At 42.6% G+C, this 21,883-nt stretch overlaps 1 protein-coding gene across 3 annotated transcripts in view; it reads right to left on the bottom strand.

Annotated features, from left to right (window-relative positions):
* The window catches only part of foxp2 (forkhead box P2), a 97,205-nt gene that overhangs the window by 7,210 nt on the left and 68,112 nt on the right, over positions 1-21,883 (bottom strand). For 2 of the 3 annotated variants that reach the window (XM_061667601.1, XM_061667604.1), the window contains 11 exons: positions 21,012-21,101; positions 19,389-19,566; positions 17,728-18,049; positions 15,919-16,023; positions 9,375-9,462; positions 7,616-7,699; positions 5,034-5,244; positions 3,459-3,562; positions 3,205-3,306; positions 1,368-1,489; positions 433-502 (listed from right to left, as the gene is read on the bottom strand). In XM_061667601.1, coding sequence (XP_061523585.1) covers positions 433-502; positions 1,368-1,489; positions 3,205-3,306; positions 3,459-3,562; positions 5,034-5,244; positions 7,616-7,699; positions 9,375-9,462; positions 15,919-16,023; positions 17,728-18,049; positions 19,389-19,566; positions 21,012-21,101 — 1,476 coding nt within the window. The remainder of the gene's footprint in view (positions 1-432; positions 503-1,367; positions 1,490-3,204; positions 3,307-3,458; positions 3,563-5,033; positions 5,245-7,615; positions 7,700-9,374; positions 9,463-15,918; positions 16,024-17,727; positions 18,050-19,388; positions 19,567-21,011; positions 21,102-21,883) is intronic. The other variant, XM_061667603.1, reaches the window with a different exon arrangement.

The raw sequence follows: 21,883 nt of genomic DNA, 5'->3' as shown, positions 1-21,883 counted from the left end.
ACTGACTTTGGACACCAGAAGGTAGACAATGAGCTGGTTTGATCAGATTGAAGGTTAAAAACGGTGATAGGAAGCAAGATGAATAAATGATACACAGATTGTAGCAGGAAGTGACAAGTGTACTTCCAGTTGCCACCCAGACGCCCTCGTACCCTTGAAAACTTTACCTCCAAATAATAAAAACTCGCTGACACTTTCGCCTGCCGAGCATTAAAGTTATATGCTGCGATTAAATTTTTAAAGTTTTTTTTTTTTTTTTGCAATGAGAACCTACCTGACGTACACAATGCAGCCAAATCATTTATGACAGCCTGGATAAATATTAATGCGCATGCCCTTGCATTTGCACACGGAGCCTATCAATCTCAAGTGGCTGCATGCAAGAGGGCTGCCCGCTCCGTTTCTCAGGTGGTCATCTGGTTCGGTCCCTACCTGTAGGCTGGCGTTTAGTGCCGATCCATATCCCAGATTGGAGGGCAGGTTCTTGACGAGTGATGGGCTTCTGGAGAGGTAGGCGGGAAATAGTGGTCAAATAACAAGATGACACACTTGACAGTTTGCAGATAGACTTAAAGCACCCATGTGATATACTGTATATATATGCTTATGTTGAATGAGGCTATGCTTAGGAGCTCTTTTTTTTTTGGAAAACTTTCTCCAAGATTCAGGAGTAGGTTCGTGGTATTTTCTCTTCATTTATCCTATGTTCTAGTTCAACTCAAAGGTTTTGGTGGCATGATGAAACAGTAAAAACTGGTAAACTGAATAATTAAGCTTCAATGGAGAAGCCCAAGATGTGTGTCCTCATACTTTTGTCCATCTAGGGTCTAAAACAGGCGTCATCAACATGGTGGTAGCCCCCGCAGGACCACATAAGTAGCGTGGGGCCTATTCTAAAAACAGCTCACTAATGATGAGACATTGTGATTACCTACGAATGTTGCCCAAGTGACGATTTGATATTGTAAACACACAGCTCTATAAAAATAAAGTGTTACCTATTGATATATACTGTATGATTCCCACCTTCTGAAGTGATTTTGGATAATTATTATGAGAAATTATTAACATAGTGGACCCCCGCATACTCGGCACCCGCGAAGTCACCTATCGCGTTTTTTTCTTCTTCTATTTTTTTCCCTTTTTTGGGGCGAAATTAACCCCCAAAACGGTTATTGGCGCTTTATCCCTGCTTATTCATGAATTTTTGGGGGTTTAAAATGTTTGTTTTTTTTCCCCAATGTAATTTTAAAGAGTGTCAATTATCCGCAGATTTTCGTAATTCCTTTTCAAAAATGTTGGTGAGCCCTGGTCTAAAAGCTCTTGAGAATTGAATCCCTCCTCTTGTGTTCGGTCATCGCTCGTACCCTGTGATCTTCTGCGATCGGCGTTTCTGGTACTCCACCTCGTCCACCGTCCAAACGGCGCCTTTCACGTTCTCCACGCGTACAAAGCACTTGTGCAGGCTCAGGTTGTGGCGCACGGCATTCTGCAGGTCAGAAGAAGACAGCAGAAGACAGCGTTCACTCATTAGCCCCACAATGATTTTTTTCCCCCCCCCCCCCCCCCCCCCGTGTGCGTTTTTGAAGGAATTCTGAACATTCACGCTCCATTGATTTAATTAGCAATAAAAGAAGCGAAACGAGTGAAAGCGAATGCTCTTACAAGTCCGGCACACAGTACATATCAATCAGAGTAAGTAGGCTAAAAGGAGGTAATCAGCATAGCGAATGGCTTATGGTGCTGACAGAAGTGGTAATGCCGGTCTTGATAATGGTGATGTCAGTAACCCTCTCTTGCTCTTAATGGACAGGCTGTTTGAAATATGACAGCATAAGATGGTCATCAGGAGATGTCACCGTATGTGTGTGTGTGTGTGTGTGTCTTCATCTGTTTATCTTTTCACTATCAAAGCCATATTGTAAATGACTACACAAGTCCGATGAGATGATTTCATTAACTATAAAGCACATGAAAATATTATGACCATAATTAAAACATGCATCAGACTCAAACAATAAGCTTTAATATCCCTGCCTCTAATATTTATCATCTCCCTCAGCTTGGTGTTGTATGCTTTCTCCAAGAAAAAAAAAAGGATTCAGGAGAAAAAAAAAAAAAAAAAAAAAAAAAAAAAAAAAAAAAAAAAAAAAAAAAAAAAAAAAAAAAAAAAAAACTCATAAGCAGATCTCGTATCTGACCTGAAAATCCCTGGATTTGATTGATCTTAATGCCCATGGCTCTGAATATGATAATTTTAATATTAATGAGCAAATGAGCAGTTTTATTATGCATGCTATATAGTTAGAACTAATAAGCTTCTGGATGAGAGGAGACGAAGAGTGGGATGTGTGTGTGGGGGGCAGGAGAAAGGCAGATATTAAACTACCTTTCATTCCTTTCTTTTTTCCTAAACAAATTCTCTCCATTAATCAAAGGAAAGGCCATCAAGCTAATGCTTACAAAAAGGGGAAACTGCACACGTAAATGGATGACCTTGGTTATAGTGCGGGAAATAGTTGGAATTAGGCCGCTTTTGTCCATCCGGAAACACAGTAAAATGTGCGTCACACACTCACGCCGACGACGTTATTACGCGGCGCCGTCCCTCCCTCACACGCGCTAATTTGCATCCCAAATCCCAATTAATTCACTTTATCTCACGCGACGTTACGTCCTGCATGCTGATGCAGGAAGACATATGTATATATATATATATATATATATATATATATATAGAATTAAAATGTTTGTACACGGAGACAGTACAAAAAAGTTGCAGCGACACATATACAAATGGGTCCTATTGTGTCGGTAAATAAAGAGTTCCCCCTCCATGACAGGCCATTTCTTCACCCGCACGATGCTCGTGCATGTTTGACCTCCACGCCGCCCAACCCTCCTGCTTGACGGCCATCTTTCTTCCTAATTAATCAATGATATGCAGAGGGAAGGCGGCTTGAGGAGTAGGTGGGAGGGGAAGAAGGGGGTGGAGTGGGTGTCTCGCTCAACAAAAGGTGCTGATGATGGAGTGGCTGCTGTATAATTAGTGCGTCGAAGCCCTCTCCACGCCAAGCCTTCCGCTATTAATTGTGCCCAATAGGAAAAAAAAAAAAAAAAAAAAAAAGATATTGAGAGATGTTGTCATTGGGATGGAAGAGGAGAAAGTATGTTTGCTATATAAGTGGGGGGGTCCAAACCTACCTTCCAAGTCGCAGCATTGCGTCTGAAATAGGCAAACGTGCGCGTGAACCAGCTGTAGATTTCATTAAGCGTTAACTGCATGTCGGACGAGTCCATAATAGCCTGGAATGAGATGACATCAAATAATACTTTACTAACGAGATGCCACGCCACACACACGCACAGATTGAGAGTGGGGAGAAAGAGAGCTGCCGTGATTCATGCCGCAATTAATTTGAATCTAATCAGCTAAAGTTAATTTATTTCCCACTCACCTGTCTTATGAGGGTTGCATAAGTAAACGGCGGTCTGACATCTGCGTTCTTATAAAACTCGTAGTTTGGGGCAATCTCTGGAAAAATAAATACTGTGTCACCACCTGAAATAATTGGTAAATTTTTATTCCTCCAGGTATTGCATTGGCTCACGCTTTCATCAAATTAAAAGGAGGGGCTGAGGGGAGGGGGTGGAAATAAGAGGGAGAGAAAGGGAGGGGGGGGGGGGGGGGGGGGGGGGGGGGGGGGGGGGGGCACATCAAATCAGCATTTTCCATGTCTAACAAAATGCATTTTTAATTAATGTCTCTCGTGAGAGATCTTAAACACTAATAAATCCATAAAATGAGATCCGTGCAGTTCGTTAGCCCGACGCTGAATAATTGATGTGACTTCACACTAAACACATTGAGTAAATACAAACATCAAAGGCAGAGCATTTAAAATGCAAAAGTGGGAAACGTCCTAATGCAATAAATATTGTATTTACTTGGCCATTATTTGAACTTAATTAACACTCGTGTAATATTTATGTGCAGTGAAGGTTTCCTGTCTATTTACATATCATGTGATTAAACATGGGCTTGCTTTTTATCAAGCCAGCAGACGTCTCACTCTGCGCGGCCGTGTGTGTGTTATTCCTCTGCACCATCATGATATGGGCCATTTTCATTGAATTTGATCAATAACGGTCAAGACATGACCCACTGAATTTCCTTTTGAAAAATCAATTAATTATACTGATATGAGTAGTTGGCCATTATCATTCAAATGGAAATAATTGTTTCGAAGAAAAAAAAAAAAAAAATAATTCTCCAAACAAAATCTTCTAATGCCAAAATGTATTTACCGTTATGTGTTCCTCATGAAGTTTCATGATTCACAACATGTTTTCTGAAGATGCTATTGACATTTTTGGATATATAGGATTTTTCTCCTATTGCTTAATAAGCCGTAGCCATGAAAACTAACAAATGCATCTTAGTGTCTTCAGAGCTCAAATTCAGACAGCAAAATAAATGGTGCTATTTCTGAGATATGAATGAATATGTCTGAATTTGTGAAAGCGTCGGAACTATTGCATGTCTTTACCGTTATTACGATTGTATAAAGACAAGTTTGTAATGGGTTTGATGAGTAGTTAGGATCATTTATGCGCTTGTAGCCGCAGAGTTTGAAGGTCAACATGTAAATCGGGCAACTCACATGATTTTTATGAAGCCGTTTATGTCTTTACCGTTATGTACTTTTGTCTTTACCGTTATAAAAACAAGCGTATTTCAATTGGCCACCACCATTTGCTCTGTCAATAAGGATTGCCTTTACGATGCCTAAAACTTTATATCATCAATAACTTCTTGAAAATAGGATTAAGTGAGGTTGTTTCAACGTGGGAGACATTTACCCATTTGAAACCAAGTGCCATAAGAAAACTGTCATTTGTTGTTGTTATACTGTTATTGATCAAATTCTATGAAAATGACCCATATAGCAGCTTCTTATCGAAGACTATTCATATAAATGTAGGGGGAAAAGTATAATACCACAATGAGTATGCTGTGTAGTTGGACCTACCCGACGACAGAGGCATTGAGTATTTGTCCGAGTGGCGTCGCCGCATGGCTCCCATGCTGGGCACGTTGGCGCCGCCTAGCACCGAGGGTACCTGGGGCATGGCCGCCATAGGGGTGATGGGTGCCGTGGGCGTGGTGGGCGTCTGCGGTAAGTTAGGGGGCGACGCCGAGGGCAGGTTTTTTGACATGGTAGCGCTGGACACCAAGTTGAGCTGGAATGAAGACAGTGTCGTTACTGAGGCCAATGCAAGAATATAATAGGATTCCGTACAAAATAAAATAAAAATTAAGATTAGCATAATGTTACTCTTCCACATAGAATCGGCAGCGGCCTCAGGATATACCGTAAACTGCACCTCCACTTCAAAGGTATGGAAAAAAGTCATTATGAATCAATTTTAAATTTTAGCCAATTTCTGACTACAAAAAGAACTAAATAAAACAAAACAACAACAGTGGAAGTGATATAAAAGGAGTGATGTAATCCAAGGCTTTAACATTTTGACGTTTTCTACTACACTCAACATGCAGAGTCATTCCGCGGCGGTCTCGGAGAACCTCGTGTATGCGCTACCTCCGCCCTCCCTGACACAGCTGTGTGTTTCCTCTAACAAGGCTCGTGGAAAGGAGCCAGCCCATCGCGGCTAATTACAACCGCCAAATTGTATCATGTGATTTCTAATTAGAGCACGCTGTTCGAGATTAGCCAACGATCAGCCTCCGTGTTATCGGGCCCCATCTTGCTTTATCTCTCTATTCAGCAGATAGAAAGATCCCCCTGCACATTTGCGATGTAAGAGGATGTTTATTCAAAAGCCCGTCTGGTTGTTCAGGGCATCTCGGGGGGACGAAAAAGGGCTACTTCCTTGAAGTTGACTAAATCTGAGTGGCGATCTCCTCCCTAAACTTGGTTACATTAACAAAGTGTGACTTAGTTACCTCATATGTCACTCACCGAAAAGCATGAGGCCACTCCAGACACAGCTCCACTCGTTGCGTCTTCACTAATTGTCCATCTCTGCCCCCCCCCGCTCCAAATCTCATGTGAGAGGCTCCAGCAGAGTGGAAAAACGCCGAACTGACCTTTCAGTCGTGTTGCTAATTTCAGCTCGTGAATGGTAATGACATTGTTACATATTCAAACCAAATTGCCTTAATTGTGAGTCGACAAGTACGGATGCATTCGCGGCTGGGAGTTTGGCACTGACTTAAAAGATGGGAGGGAGGAGGGGACGATGGTGTGAGAAGGTATCGGTGGGCCCATTTGTGTTGATAAATAGGATAAAATGTCAACTTGGAAATACTCTGGGTCGCTGTTGGGCCTCTTGATACGTTGCTAATTAAATGTCCACTTGACTGTAATGAGCACAGAAGGAAAGAAGTTAAGGGATTTTTATTGATTCAAACTGACACTTATCTGCAAAGTCCAGCCAATGAGCTCAAACCTTTGCAGTGCCAATAATTTACATTTGAAGATGCATAATATAACCACTTGATGTGCTTTAAAAACATTTAGAGGGTGTAAGGTCTTGTGATGAGGAGAATATCATCATCTCCCTCAAACCTCGACAAACTACTTTGGCAATCTAAAAATATTAGCAGACCAAGCTGGACACATCAAGTTGTGTTAGTATTAGCCTAGGTACTAGCATGACTGTCTACAGCTGTGTCAAGTGTTTCTCCACTTTATCTTAACCAAAACAGTTGAAAAATGAAGTGGGAAAACACCAATATCTCCTTACTGCGATTTTGATGATGATACTTACCCTCAAAGATGAGGGAAGCCTTCAAATGAGGGCGCTCCTAAATGTTCATTTACGAATTCTGTCGGAATGCACTTACACCCCCCACTCCCACCCCTTTCTTCAACACAATCAAATGCAATTAGCTGCTCTTTCATGTGCGCTTTATGTAACGCAATACTTCATTAACATCATTCATTCGTATTCAAGCGCGGATTAGAAGCACCAGAGTCGTCATTGGATGACATGGAACCGTTCTGCTGCAGTTCTGAAGACAAGTGTGAGAGCGATGGAATAATAAAAGGAGAGTTTGATTCCTGATGGAATTATGGGATGATTATGCTATCGCGTGGTTATCTTCATTCAATTCCATTGAAAGTAGGCGGTTACTAAGCAGCCTGCATGCACGCCAACATTTCAATAGGTATAAAATTGGAGGCTGACGATATTTGGGAAATAAATACACTATGTTAAATGGCTATGTAGAGTCAGTCCCTGTGGGATCAATTTTAGCCACAATTGTGTGTTTATATCAGCATTCAATACCAATCCTCAGCTATAATTTTCAGCTGTTTGTTGCTAAAATGACAGCGTCTGAGTGCGAGTGGCTCAATCATCCAGCCAACAGATTGTTTTGGCTATTATATCTATCAAGGAAAAATGACCCCCCCCCAACGTTTTAGCCGAGCTCTCCGCGATCCTTTGGCCATCTAATACACTTCCAAACTTGTCGCCCTCCCATGAGAAGCAGGTGATACAAATCCCATTATGTCTTCATCTGTGCCTGTCACTCAAAAGAGTTGTTCATCGCCGGTGTGTTTACAAAGCAATATGCACTCACTGGTTTGGGAGATGACTTGGGTTCGGAGGGCCGCATGTGCAAGTGGGTCATCATGGCCTGAAGACGCTCGCGTTCTTTCGAAAGCTGTTAAAGACAGAGAAGAAAAGGGAATTTAATCCAAAAGTAAAGAAACATGCAAAGGGGGGAGGGGGGGGGGGCGCTGCTGTCGACAGGTTAGGGAAAAGCAAACGGAGTTTCATCTTTTTGTCAATAGCAGAATTTAGGTCAGCGAAGCCCTGACGGTAATGAGGCGGCCGGGCGAGTAATGGTGGTCTTGAGTGTGAGCTCAAAGTCCCGCGGACACTGCTAAGGGGATGGAGGCACAGCCCGCAGCTTGCAAGAGGTAAAGGGTGTCCTTCTAAACATGGCTTGAGATGGACCCGCCTCTCCGGGTCCAGTTAGTGGCCCCGAGCCTTCACGGACTATCATCAATTTAATGCACGCGCAGGAGTGACAGGGACCCGAGGAAACCCACACACATATAATAGAGAGCTGGTCCTCATTAGCAGCGAAGGCTCTTGAGGGGGAGAGAGAAAAAAAAAAGAAAGAAAAAAAGAAAAGAAAAGAGTGTTATGCAGGGCAATGGAATAGAGACAACAAGTAATTGGTCACACAGCTCTGTTTCATACAGGACAACAAAACAGAAAAGTCAATATTAGACAACTAATAGCATAATTCCTTATCTCTGTTGGCTATACTGGTCTACCATGTCAACAAATTTCCTCCCACAGATGCTCAATAGGGTTTCGATTAGAGGACGGAACAGAATGCCACTTCAGAATAGTATATAATGTTTAGTTCTTAGACATTCTTGATTGTTTTTAGCAAAGTGGTTTTGGTCTTTATCCTGTTGGAGGACCCACGACCAAATTTACTGACATTGGGAAGCACTCAAGAATGCCTCGACAGTCTTGAGATAGTCTGGACCCTGCACGGATTCAAGACATCCTCTGCTGGATGCAGCAAAACATCCCCAGAATGATTGTAGGAATGCATGGTCCTCGGACAACTGGTCCTCAAAAGTGGATACCCTGGGTGGTAAACTGGTCCTTAATCCTAACCCTGGTTCTAAAAAAAATAAGCTAGTAGGGACATTTATTGCGAGGACCAGTTGTCCAACTTTCCAAGGACCAGTTGTCTGAGCTATGCACTTTTGAGGACCAGTTCTCCGAGGACCAGTTCTCCGACACACACCCAAAGTAGCTCTTCTTTTCTTTGTGTGCTTCAATTTTGCCTCTGTAAACACAGACCCGATATGACTCGCTAAAAAAGGAAGCGTAGCGACAATTATGCCGACGTGTCTATTTGAATATACCCACTTGTTTCAAAATAGGAAGACGAGCAGATGTCAGCGGTGCTGAGCAATAATGTCGCTCAATCAGCGCTCTCATTATCTAGCCAGCATGACTTCTTAATAAGGTCACACTCCACCTACTGAAAATAGTTCCCTCCTTTTGAGCGTTCTTCAGGTGCAAAGTGCAGTTAATTAACACGGCAGACTGGGAGAGACGCGCTCGCTATTAATTGGAAAGAAAAAAGCAAAGCGGGGAAAATAAAGCACACGCTTAATTCAATTAAAAGAGCCATAATGGCTTTCGCTGCAAGGCCTGAGGATCCCATTGTTTGGTGGCTTTGTTTAATTCAGCAGGTCCTGCTTTTGCGGGAGACCTCGCCGTGGCCTCGTTTGACAAATCGCGAGTCGTGACGGCGTAATTAGTCCACAAAAACTGACAATGCAGAGTTTCTTGAGAGAACTTACTTGGATTTCCAGCTGCTGTACAACCTGCATCTGCACCCGACACTGGGCTGTGCTCCGATCATCCAGGGCGTGCTCGTTGTTTAGGTGCCTGCAGGTGAACAGATTCACTTTTTAAGCACCACATCAGTATCACCATCAATGTGATTTTGTGTAAATTTCTATAGTGGGAGAATTATCTATAGGATTCCATTAGGGCGCCATTGTTCCACACTGAACCGAGGTAATTAGAAGCAACATGACGGCGTGTGGCGCCATGTTTAACATGACAATGGAACCGCACCAGTTGAGATGGCTAACTTCGGTCGGCCTTTCAACTGCGCCGGAAAAGGAGCTGGCTCAGCGCGTCGCCTTTGTCTCCTCGTTTATGCAAAACAATACACACAATTTAACACCGGCAACATTTTGACGCACAAAAGCATCTCCTCCAAATGGCATTAAACCTATCTGCTGTGTTCGCCTCATTAGAAGAAAGAGACAGCCAGACAGCTAGAACAGTCAATGAGGGTTTTTGTCTCGATGTAGACTACAAAAGCTTCATCGAGACAGACTCTTAATCCCCCCCAAAAGCGCAAATGCAAAGCGCACGAATATAGAGAAAAACAAAAAAACAACAAAAACAAAAAACGATTTTAGGGGTTGTGATTTGCGGCTAATGAGCCTCTATCCAAATGATCATTGGTGACAAACCCACAAAGCAAGCTTTGAGGAGGGATGCGTCGCAAATGCCAAAGCTGCCACTTTATCTGCAGTAATGATAGGTTCACTTGCGGAGCGTTCGATGGTCATTTACAGTACAGTTCGTCCTGAACTTGCACACACAAACGGTCCCCACCGAGCCATCCTGTTCAGAAATGTTTCAGTAGCAAGCGAGAATAAGGTAGCATTTGGGAGAAAAAAAAGGAGGTGTACGCTATGGGATGAAGGAGTGAGGGGTGGGAAGAAGCGCCGTGTTTCTGCAGCCCCGCGCCTAATTGCTGTTTCGGGATGTGCATGCAGAAGAGGGGGCATTTCATTAATCATTTAATCACGTCCCTCGCAGGATGAGGGAACTAATGTTGCAAATACCCTTTTCATTTCACTGCCCATAATGCTATCTTATGCACTTGATGTATGGCGCGTGTCATGAATTACAGCTGCTTCAAAAGCACCGAGCACGCTGCTAGCCGTCCCCAAAGATTCCTCATTACAAAAAGAAAAGGGGCGCGGGCGGGAGGGGATCTCTATTAAGTTTTGTTTTGTTTTTTTTTACATTCAGCCTGTACACATCTTTGCCAATGATTCAAAACACACACCTTCTGCTACTGGCCAGTTAGTGAGTCGATTACTACTTTTATGAAATATACAAATGACAGCTTGTCATACTGTGCATTAATAATTCCACAAGACGGAGAGAATAATGGCGGGGAGGGGCAGGGGGGACACAGACAGAAACTGTGGTCACGGCCACAAAATTGGAAATGGTAACAAAAATATGTGATGGACTTTGTTTTTGGTTTTAAGAGAGCAAAACCAACATGGGAATCGAGCACTTTAGCAAATAGTAAATGAGGATTAAAAAAACGAGGAGGTATGAGGGTTATTTTCCCACCTCATTTTTTAATGGCATCCTCTCTCATCTCCAAAACATCTCATAGCCCCCCCTCCCCACAACTATATACCGTAATTTCTCGTGTATAATGCACACCCCCAAAGTTGACCTCAAAATTCGGGAAAACCCTTCTACCTATGTATAATGCATTTTTACAATGCATGATTTTGCTTCTACCCATATGATCAAAACATTAAGTATTCTCTGTATTTTGTTAGTTTTTTCAAATACTTTCGTCTTATTTTGAAATTCACAGCCCTACTTTTACTTAGTAAATGAGAAACACACAGCTCATATGCTCATGTTTGATTACCCAGGCAGGATTTAGTACAATTCTTTTGGGAAAACATGAAGGACCAGGCAAAACACATTTAATTTTATTTTAATGGGATTCAAATTAAACCGTTAAGCATTTCAGAAAAGCATTATCATTAAACAAAACATAACCATAAAGAAATTAATTATGGTTGTTGTTCAGTCATCAGTCGTATTAAAAAAATATGTATAAATAAAAAAATAGTTCACAAATTCTCCCTGGGTATGTAAACTTCTGAGCACAATTGTACATATATGCAGTCATATGTACCCGTCATATTGGAATGAAAGTATAGTCTACACCTTTTTCATAACCTCTAGGGGGCGGTGGCATAGTGGAATGAAAGTGTACAGCATTTTCATAACCACTAGATGGCGGCATACATTGATAAAATGTGAAAGTCTTTGTCAAAAGTCAGTAGTGTGTATTATACAAAGGTATAGGAGAAAATGACAATTTTGGGGGGTGAAAATATGCACATTATACACGAGAAATTACGGTATTCAGTATGTATACGTATGGGGCCATCAGTGTCCACTCCGGGCCCAGTAATAAATTTACAAAAGGCGGCATGTATGGATGATGCTTCTAGGCTAATTGTCTGTTTCACACCGAAACTACACACAAACATCCACATCCTGTGCGGTGCGCAGACGCCCGAGAACGAGCAAAACACCCGCGTAGCATATGTACACATGCATGCATGCGCACATACGGCACACAGACACTCTCCCCGTGGTGGTGATGCATAAGTAATGCCCTCCGTTTTAAAGGTCTTGTCACAGTGCAGCAGACATGTGGAAGGGTAGAGGGGAAGCTCAACTATCAAGGGGGTACGGGGGAGGGAGGGAGGGCAGCCTCACTGCCTACACTATGTGTATGTGTGTGTGTATTATATAGAGACACTTGGCTGCAGCCTTGTGGGTTTAATTAGCAGCGGGTTAGAGACACCAGGTTAGCGGGCCGAGCTTGCCATTTCAACGTCAGTCCCAGTAATAAGGGCATTGAGTGGTGACAGAGTGGACGAGTCAAGTGTGTGTATGTGTGCGCATTTCATCAGCAAAACTTGCATGCGGGTAACACGTCAACTAGGGCAGGGCGATGATATGATTGCGGTAAATTTCATGTCGATCACGGTGATCAGCTGCGAGCCTATTTACTCAGCGGGAATGTGTGACAACAGCCAATCAGTCATCCTTTTCCTGCTCCACTTTCGAAACTAGTTTGACAAGAGAAGTCCCTCAACGTCAGTTGTTTGGCGGTGTCTCCAAAGCGATGTGGAGCAATGCAATTAATGTGCAAGGTACAGTATGTATATTCTGGTGTTTTATTTTAACATGACAGAACTAACTAATCTATAGTGTTGCTAAAGATGATGCACATTTGAAAGTAGCAATAATGCTAACAGGGTATGTACTGTAGCATCGTAAGTGGAGAATGGTAATGTTCCAAGATGTCTTTCATTATCCATGAAGGGGCAATTTGTTTATCTTTTGACTGTTTGACTGTATTCAGGACTGTAAACTAGTACACTGTTGTGTTATATTTTTTTGCATTTGTTGCACGGTTGGGTGGAAATTGTTCCCTCGCAATATCGCGGTTCGCCTATTTAGTTGTGATGTAAGTGTGTACTGTATTTTCTTTGTGGTAAAATAAATACTTAAATGTACATAGTGTACAGTACTACAGTGCCTGACTGAATGTTTGAGTTTAAAAGGTGTTTAAAAGTATAGAAAGTGTTTCGAAGAGTATGGTAGAGGTCAAAAAGAGGAGTGTGGGGATGATTAAGAAGACGCTGGGGACGTTTATACAGTTTTAAAGTATAAGTATAAATAATAAAAAAAAGTCTGTGGTCGCGACTTCGCGGATTTCACCTAATGTGGATATGGTCCAGAACCTAACCCACACGATACACGAGGGATTACTGTATATGCATTTTTTTTTTATTTGCCTTGTTGGCTTAGTATGCTAATATAACGTTAAGGTTATTGTTTGAAATATTGACTATGAGGAGTGTTGTTACCAAAAGGTGTAAATAAAATGTTGAACTACTCTCCAGCTTCTTAAGTTTTCAGTGGACATGTTTTAAAACTGGCAGTTTCAAAAAGTTAAAAAAAAAAAAAAAATTGTGATACTAATGGAGATCAGACCATATGAAAATAAATTGTGATAATTTTTTTTTTTTTTTTTTGCCATGTCGCCCAGCCCTAACGTCGACACAACACAAATCCAAGGATATTATCTCATTTTGCACTTCAAAGAGCCAATTCAGCACGCTAGCCACCTCGCAGCTACCTTTTCCAGGTGAGAGCGCTTAAAAGAACACAGAGGAGCTATTAAATGCTGATGGCGACAAGTTTCCCCAGCGCAACACAACAAAAGATGACTAAACGTGTCACAGCCACTGAGCGGAACGCCAACAGCGAGCGATTACAACCCACCCCCACACCCCCGCCCACTCCCCGCCTCATAGTTCCTCCTCCTCACACCCGTAACCCACACCCAGCTCGCAACATAGAAACTGTCATCTAAATCTGACACCCGCTTTATGTAACCCTGTTTAAACGCTGCTTGTGTGTAGTCAACTGGCATCTCCGGCAACATGAAAGGCCTCCCAGTGACACCGACAATCACCGCTCCGAGGCACGCCGCCGAGCAGCCATCTTTGTTCCAGTGACGAGCCCGCTTTCTTTGTTGGCGTCTGTTTTCATGTGTCGGCTGGGTTACAGTAAAAGAGCCAGCCTCTGACTCGCAGGGGTGCTTAAGTGTGTGTGCTGGGTGGAGAAGTGAAGCGAGACGCTGTTCTGTTTTGTTGGAGGCGATGTTGTGGAAAGCATTTGTAACAAAACAAAAAAAAACCTCTCAGCCAACCTTTCTACTTCCTGCCTTGCTTCCCCTCCCGCATCACTTTGCAAGCTTATTCCAGTCTCTGACCTGATGTTTTTTTCCCCACACAGTGTCTACTAAATAACCCGCTAAGCTACCTCCACAATATCTTTAGAGCATACAGACCATCTTTATGTGAGCGTACCGAGGTGATGCAAAGATATTGGGGGGGGGGGACGTGATAATCCGACACAAGCTTGCCTCGTCATGTGTGCATCAGTTCCCAAGCTGTAACGCAAACTCCTCTACCTGCACAGGACCGCACAAACGGGCTCAAGTGATACATGATGCCTATGGATGTCAGGAAAATGGATATTGTCTGTTATATGTGGCGCATAGTCCACAGGGGATAAGCAAACACACTTGTCAGGCTGCTGTTGTCATTTACATTCACCTCTGATTCATTCCCATGCAACGGTGTCAATTAAGGTTCACAAGATGAGCTGATAGCGCGTGAAAATGCGGCTTAATATTCTGTCTGGCTGTTTCGCTCACTAAACGCTGGGTTGATTACGGTTAATTCACAAGATGGATGAGTTATTTAGCTTTCTGCAACTCGGGGAAAAAAAACAAAACAAAAACAAGTCACAACAATCTCAGGACTCTATCCACGTGGACGATTATAGCCCGTCGGAAAATACAAGCCAGATCGTTATTTCACAGTTAATTACAAATCTAATTAGAATATTCAAATGAAAGCCTTCCCCGGCTTTTCTTCTCTGAGTGAGAGAGAGCGGGTGAGTGGCGGCGTGATAACCTGTAATCGTTGGCGCCGCAAACACCTTCACTCCTTTGATGTCCCCTCACTGACATCCTGGCAACAAAGCCGACCAATTACAAATGAGCTAATTAACTAAATTGTTGATGGAGCATGAAGAGTTCATTCGCTCCGCTGCCGTGCACCGTGACAACAACTGAATGGCGGGCCTTTGTTGTGGAGGCGAGTGTGCGGCCGTGCGAGTTGCCATTAGCCTTTTGACGACTTCCTCCACAAGCCTATCAGGCGCTTCCACGCCGCGTAGGAGATTTGTTATGGATCACGAATGGCTGAGTCCAGAGTTGCTCGAGCTAAACCCTGTCAACGAGCTGTCGGCAAGGTCAAAGTGGCGACGGTGAAATCCCCGCTATATCCCTGTTCATCGTTTGCGCCGCCGCTTTACCACATATTTTTAAGCAACTGTGTTTTTTTATGTGTTTGTACTCTAATTAGGCAAGTCTGAATTTAGAGACGTACGCCTTCAGCGTAGTACCAGGTTGTGCCGCATCCGGATGGATGGATGAAATTATATGGTTTGGTTGAAAATGTTCGTGTTCAATTTTTACAGTAACTGTCGACTTGGACTGAGAAACAGCTTGAAGTGAGCACACCTTGCCTCCTATTTGGAGAACTGAGCAAGTCAGAGAGGGAGAACAGGTATTTAAGAATACTGTACAGTGGCACCTTGTGTGTAAGACAGACAGATAGATAATCTATTTACTGAGACCTGTCGCTTAAAGGGTTATAGCATCACAACATTTAGAATAAGCATTAAGCTAGCGGACTGAAAGATGTGTTTAAATAAGACCATTCCAAAAAAATGATTGAATGGTCTCTTTATATCGCTGATTTTCACCTATCACGGACGGGTGAGTCTGGAACATATCCTCTCGAGAAAAGCTGGGGTGCGCAGTATTTTGAAAGGCTCTTTTGCTATCTTTTACATAAAAATAGTTATGTCAGCTTTCACAGACACATATAGTTGTCCTAATCTTACTTCAAAAACTGTCCAAAGTCCTCACAGATGCTCTCGCAGCCGGGCCACTTGCACACGCCGTGGCCGTACAAGGGATGCGAGCCTCCGTTTTCTTCATGCTGTGAACTGCATGACAAAATAAGCAGGTAAATGTGAGGGACATTCAATAAGAGACAAAAGAGCAACAAAAGGCAACAATGAGATTGTAGAGAGAAGACACCGTGACATACTATCAACAAACTTTATGCATAAAAGCCATTTTCGAGGGGAGGAATCAATTATATTTCGGTGCAGATTTCCCAATTTTTACTATTCTATAAGTTACAATGGCATACAGTACATTGTAGTCCACCCTATAAGCAAAATGGCACAGTCAGTTTATTTGTAGCATTTTATGTCATCCTGAAACAGGATGTAGCACGCTAACTAATATACACATGGAGAGATGTAGTGCTCTCCAATTCTCATGTACTTTTGTCCACAGTTTGGGCTTGGTGGAGGTCTACATTCTACTCAGAGCTAGTCTAATTTGGGTTATTGGCTAAATAAGGTAATAGACACTGTAGGATGGCGTGTGGTTCTACTACCACAATAATGTTACATTACTGAGCAATATTATTTTTGTCAAGGCAGAATAACTTCTCATTGGATTGTGCAGATATCCCCAATGTTGCGGCCACAACATGCGACCAGGCAGGAATGAAACATTCTGCTTACATTGCTAAATTCAGCCGCCGTCCAGACATTGTGAAAATATTATGTGAAGGGGCGCTTGAAAGCCTTTCATGTAAAAAAAAAAAAATATGTAAAAAAATTGTGAGAGCCATATAATGTCTTCAGAAAAATAAGCCTGTGTGTAACTTATGTTCTCTGAGCGCTTTTTTTCCCCTTCCAAATGGCACCAAAATAAGTTACAACCCTGCCTAGAAAGCACATCCTATTAAAGATGACAGTTTAACCTTTAGGCTGTGTGCGTGTGCTCTGCACGTATGTGGCTGTGTGCGGCCTGTTAGGCTCACGCTGGGTTTTTCAGAGGGGCTTATCCCGCATCGATCCTCGTTCGATCATTATGAGACACCCCACGCACACGGCCCCCGGGACACGGGCAGATAAAGTGGTTTTTCCCCCTCTCTCTTCCTTCCCAGATTTCCTTTTTCCCGCCTTCTAGTGGCACTGGAGCGATAAAATCTACTGTAAACCAATTGCACAACACTTCCACCTCCAAGCATGAACACTGCTACCATAAGGCCTTATTATAATATCGCCCAAGTAAAGCCTTTGAATAATGCATGGCCCGATATGTGAACAGTCAGTGTTTTGGTGCAGGGGTGCATTCATAAAACACGCCATCACAAGGATAAACATCCTGGAAACGCCACTCAAGGCATCATGTATTCTGTTTACATGACAAGCAAGCAAGGAAGGTAATTTTCAAAAGCGGGATGGGGGGGAAAAAAAAAAAAGGCAGAAAGCACTAAATACTTAATGTAGGAGGGGGTTATCTTGTCTTGTCTACCAGAGAGGTTTGTTGTGTGCGCGCCTGCCTGCATGTCTTCCTTTCCTTGCTTTTGATATCTGTGTGCAAGCTAAGTGCGTTCAGCGGCACGCGCGCTCCTCTGGGAGAACAAATCTCTTGTTTTGTGCACATGACTAAGAAAGTGATCAACTATTAAACAAATAAACAAAACATCTTGTTTTCCCTGTAGTTAACGATGCCGCCGCTTTGAACAGGAACAAATAACGTGGGTGGGAGTGCAGAGTTGTGAAACTTAAGTTGTTATTTTTTCATCTTCGCCTGCTTATTTTCCAATGGTTTTCACGGATGTTTACCTCTCTCGCTCCCGTTCCCGCTCCCTCTCTCGTCTGTGGTTGAGGACAGGGGACTGTCCGTTGGCGATGGAATGGTGCGAGATGGGCGGTGACGCTTTGGGGGGATGGGAGGAGGAGGTAGTTGACGAAGAGTTGCTGCTGCTATTGTGGTTGTTGGTGGAGAGGTCCAGGCCGCCGGTGCCGCTCGCGCCTGTGTTGTTGCCGCCGCCGCCAATGTGTTTGATCCCATTGTTCTCCATGGTGTGGCCGGCGTGGCCGCCGCCTCCTCCGCCTACGGTCACATCCTTCCACAACTGCTGGAGCTCTGCTGGGCTCAGGCCGGCTGGAGTGGAGGACATAAAGAAGAAGAAGTAAAAAACATCGCCTCGCCGGTTTCCCGGTGTAGTAGGGTTGGGCAAACCTTTGTGCTCAAGGGCGATATTTGATTTTTAAAATGGACAGATGGGCCAGGTCATTCGTCGATAAGGTAAAAGAATAGCAATAAAAAGAGTTAAGAGTTAAAAAATAGTTGATCCCATCATAAAGTAAGAATTCATTCTAATTTTTAAATTGTATTTATAACTATTTAGTTACTATAATATTTGGTGCAGAATATGCTCTCAAGTATAATACGCACACCCAAAATCCTCAAAATTGCTGCCGTATCGTAAACTAAGATGCTAAAGCTGATGCCGTGTTATGTCAAGCACCCCTTGGTAGCGGTATACGTCTATAAAATGTAATATCCCTAAGAGGTAGTAGCAGGGAAGGTTGCAGGGATTTTCGCCATCTTAAGGCTGACTAATTTTGGTATATTTTTCTAACACCTATGTATAAAACTACACTTTGATGTATATATTTCTATTTACTTTTATTTTGGTGTGTTTTACTCTACTGTCTGCAGCCAGGTCGGGATTGCAAGTGAAAATCTAATTGCCTTACCTTTTAAATAAAATAAAATTAATACATTTGAATTATTATCAAATAATTGTACTTTTTTTTTTTTTTTTAAATGCATGTATAATTGTTTTAGTAATATTCAACAAATTGGTTAATGGCATACATAAAAGGAGAAATAAAAATATAAATACATTTTTATTAACCAATTTTAGGAAGAAATAATTAACTTTAACTTTAATCAAAACTAAAAATAACTTTAACTTTTGATAATGTACATGTGGGCCATACTTTGTCCACCCCTGCTCTATACAATATTCAGTAACAGTGAATTTGTTCGTATAGCTCCCTATTGGCATTTGTGAAACAACAAACAAAGGTGTTTATTTTGTTCTGGGAAAGAAAATGGAGCCTTCCTCTCTCCCCTTTCCTCTATCCTTGTCAGCAAAGGAGGTAAACAACAACAAGATGACGCGATGATGGAGTGTTAGGGAACAGACAAACAGCAAACACAGGCATGAAATGAGGTAAGGAAGGTTTAAACACGATCATGTGGCAAGTTAGGGACAAGGCGGCTAGCAGAGGGGCATACCAATGAGGGCACCGCAAACAGGCAGACCGTACTAAGAGATAACACAGGAGGGCCACAGGTGCATACCGATGAGAGAAACAAAGCCAGACAGGGGGAGAGAAGCATTTGACAAACATTTGCACCTTAAATCTGCAAGAAAAAAAAACACAGGAATGCTGTGTGTCACACGCTCTTTTCTGCTTCATCTTCTTACCTTGCGGGGGCAGAGTCTGTCCGGGCAGGGCGGCCTGGCCGGGGGCGGGCCCGGGCAGCGAGAGCAGGCCCTGCCGCTGCATGTTGAGCAGGTGTTGCTGCTGCTGGAGCTGCTGCATCTGCAGGAGCTGCTGCTGGAAGACGAGCTGCTGGGCGGCCAGCTGCTGCTGCTGCTGTTGCTATAGTGAAGGAGCGAGCGGGAAAATTACAGATGAATTAACGACTTGAGAGAGAGAGAGCGGCAAGGAACGGGACATCTGCAAGCGCTTGCTTTAGTTGTGACCAAAGGAGGCAAAAGTACTCTTAGGTAAAAGTGCAGATACAGATTTAAAAAAAAAAAAAAAAAAAAAAGACTGGTAAAAGTATAAGTACTGATGAATGTCCAGACTGTACTTAAAGGTAAACAGTACAAATTATTTTTTACTGTCTGTTATATAGAAAAAAAAGACAAAATAGTTTTGCTTTTTTATTTACTGAAGAACAACAAAGAAAACTCATTAAAACATGTTCCCATAGCTTTACTGATGTTAAAAAAAAAAAAAATAAAAAAAAAAATACACTTGCTCTTTGGGTCCCATCATATTGACCAACATTAGACATTTGAACATTAACACGTACATTTTACTATATACAGGAGACAGGGGATAAGGACCGGGCCGTGAATCGTAAAACTCAACGGATATTTGATACCCTTATAATTCCATTGAAATTGTATTACTATTATAATTATATTTTATATATATGAATAGTATGTTTGAGAGTGCTGTATCAGGAATTTCGGTTTTAATATATTTTAATGTAAATTTTAATGTAATACTGTGTAGTGACTTCTCCTTATGTGTGTGTTTCTGTGTGTGTGTGTGTGTGTGTGTGCGCGCATAAGGCATATCGTACTTGTGTGTTTCAGTATGTTTGTATCACGGTAGAGAGGAACAGCATGGAAACTTAGTGATGCGCTCACTGGAACGCAACCTGCTGCATAATGGACTGATGCAGGGAGGTGATGCGTCCTCCCATCCGTCCCATCCCACCTCCTCTGGAGAAATAAGGGAGCAATTTCTATTCCATATTCATGGCAGGAAAAATCTAACAATTTACAAATCCAAACAGAAACAAAGCCGCCGGGAGGTCACGTGCCACTTCCTGTCGGGGCAACGTAATGGGCTGCTTGAAGAGACAAAGGAAGAGCGACGCTGCGTGTGTTTTTGGATCAATTTGACTGTATTTTTATGAGGACTGCGTGGCTGAAGCTGTCACGCTCGCTCTCTCTCCTATGATAGTCAGCTGATGAGACAGTGCTATCTATTTGTGTTGACCGGCTGTCTGTCAATGTGATTTATGAGTGGCACACAGTGCAACTTCAGCATAAGTGTGAGTGTGAGTGTGAGTGTGTGTGTGTGTGTGTGTGTGTGCGTAGAAACAATTCACTAATGAGTCGCACCCAGTCGTCGCTTTTTTTCCCCCTTTCGGTCTCTTTTCTGTATATTGTTGTTGTTGCGCGAAACCCTTCATTAACTGAGCAAGTCACAGCATTCTCTGCATTAAGTAGCTGGGATTGATGATTGGTGGGGGACGTCTAATAGAATAGCTGTGCAAAAAAGAAAAAGAAAGAAAAAGTGGGTACCTCTTTCACTTGCTTGCCAGGGTGTTGCTGCTGGAGAAGCTGGAGATGAAGCTGCTCCTGCTGTTTCTTATAAAACTCCTGCAAGTGTTGCTGTGCACAAACATACGCACAAACATGTTAATGCGAAGAAGCACACTTCTCCAAATTTGCTTTTCACATAGCCTTAACAACTTAATAATTGTACAGGAGAGACGTGAATGGATTTACAAGGCTTCCCCTGCAACAAGCTTTTCCTCCAAATATACTGCTCCAACTCATGCGCTGATTATGCAAAACTCATTCGCAGTGTTCTCCATATGGGCTCAACCAAACTAAAATGCTCAAAAAAGTAATAAGTTAGATTCTTTTGTTTATGTTATTGAATTGTACAAGCTCTCATTTAGTCTCAATGCTCCCATTATTTCTTGGATTTGGTGTGCCTTTCACAGAACAGACTTTCTTCAGAACTCTGATTTGATAAGATGGCCTGGTTATGGTTCTTGGTGATAGAACGGCCATTTGTTTTGGCATACACTTGGCAACTTGTAAATGCCATCGGTGGGGAACAATTGGTCTTACCTTTTCATTTCATTCAGTTCTCTGCAGATGCATCCACATGATTAAATAGACACAAATAAAAAGGAAAGGCTACGACTGATTGAAAACTCTTGTCGTTTGTTTGATCAGTGTTTCCTGATCATTGTGAACATTGACGCTTCCATGTGATACAGCACGATGAACCAAGCTGTGCCGAGGCCACTCGCCTATCTCGTATATTACAGAAATCGAATTCTCCCGATTAATAATTGAACATTTAAGTGCCTTTAAGTTGCCATGACAGATGCGGACACAAAGTCCTACCGCACAATGTGACGTCTCGTAACAAAGAGGAG

This window comes from Phycodurus eques, chromosome 22 (genome assembly GCF_024500275.1).
Source record: "Phycodurus eques isolate BA_2022a chromosome 22, UOR_Pequ_1.1, whole genome shotgun sequence".
In the NCBI taxonomy this organism is placed as follows: Eukaryota; Metazoa; Chordata; class Actinopteri; order Syngnathiformes; family Syngnathidae; genus Phycodurus; species Phycodurus eques.
Note: the sequence above shows the minus strand (reverse complement) of the source record. Positions and strands in the feature narration are given on the sequence as shown.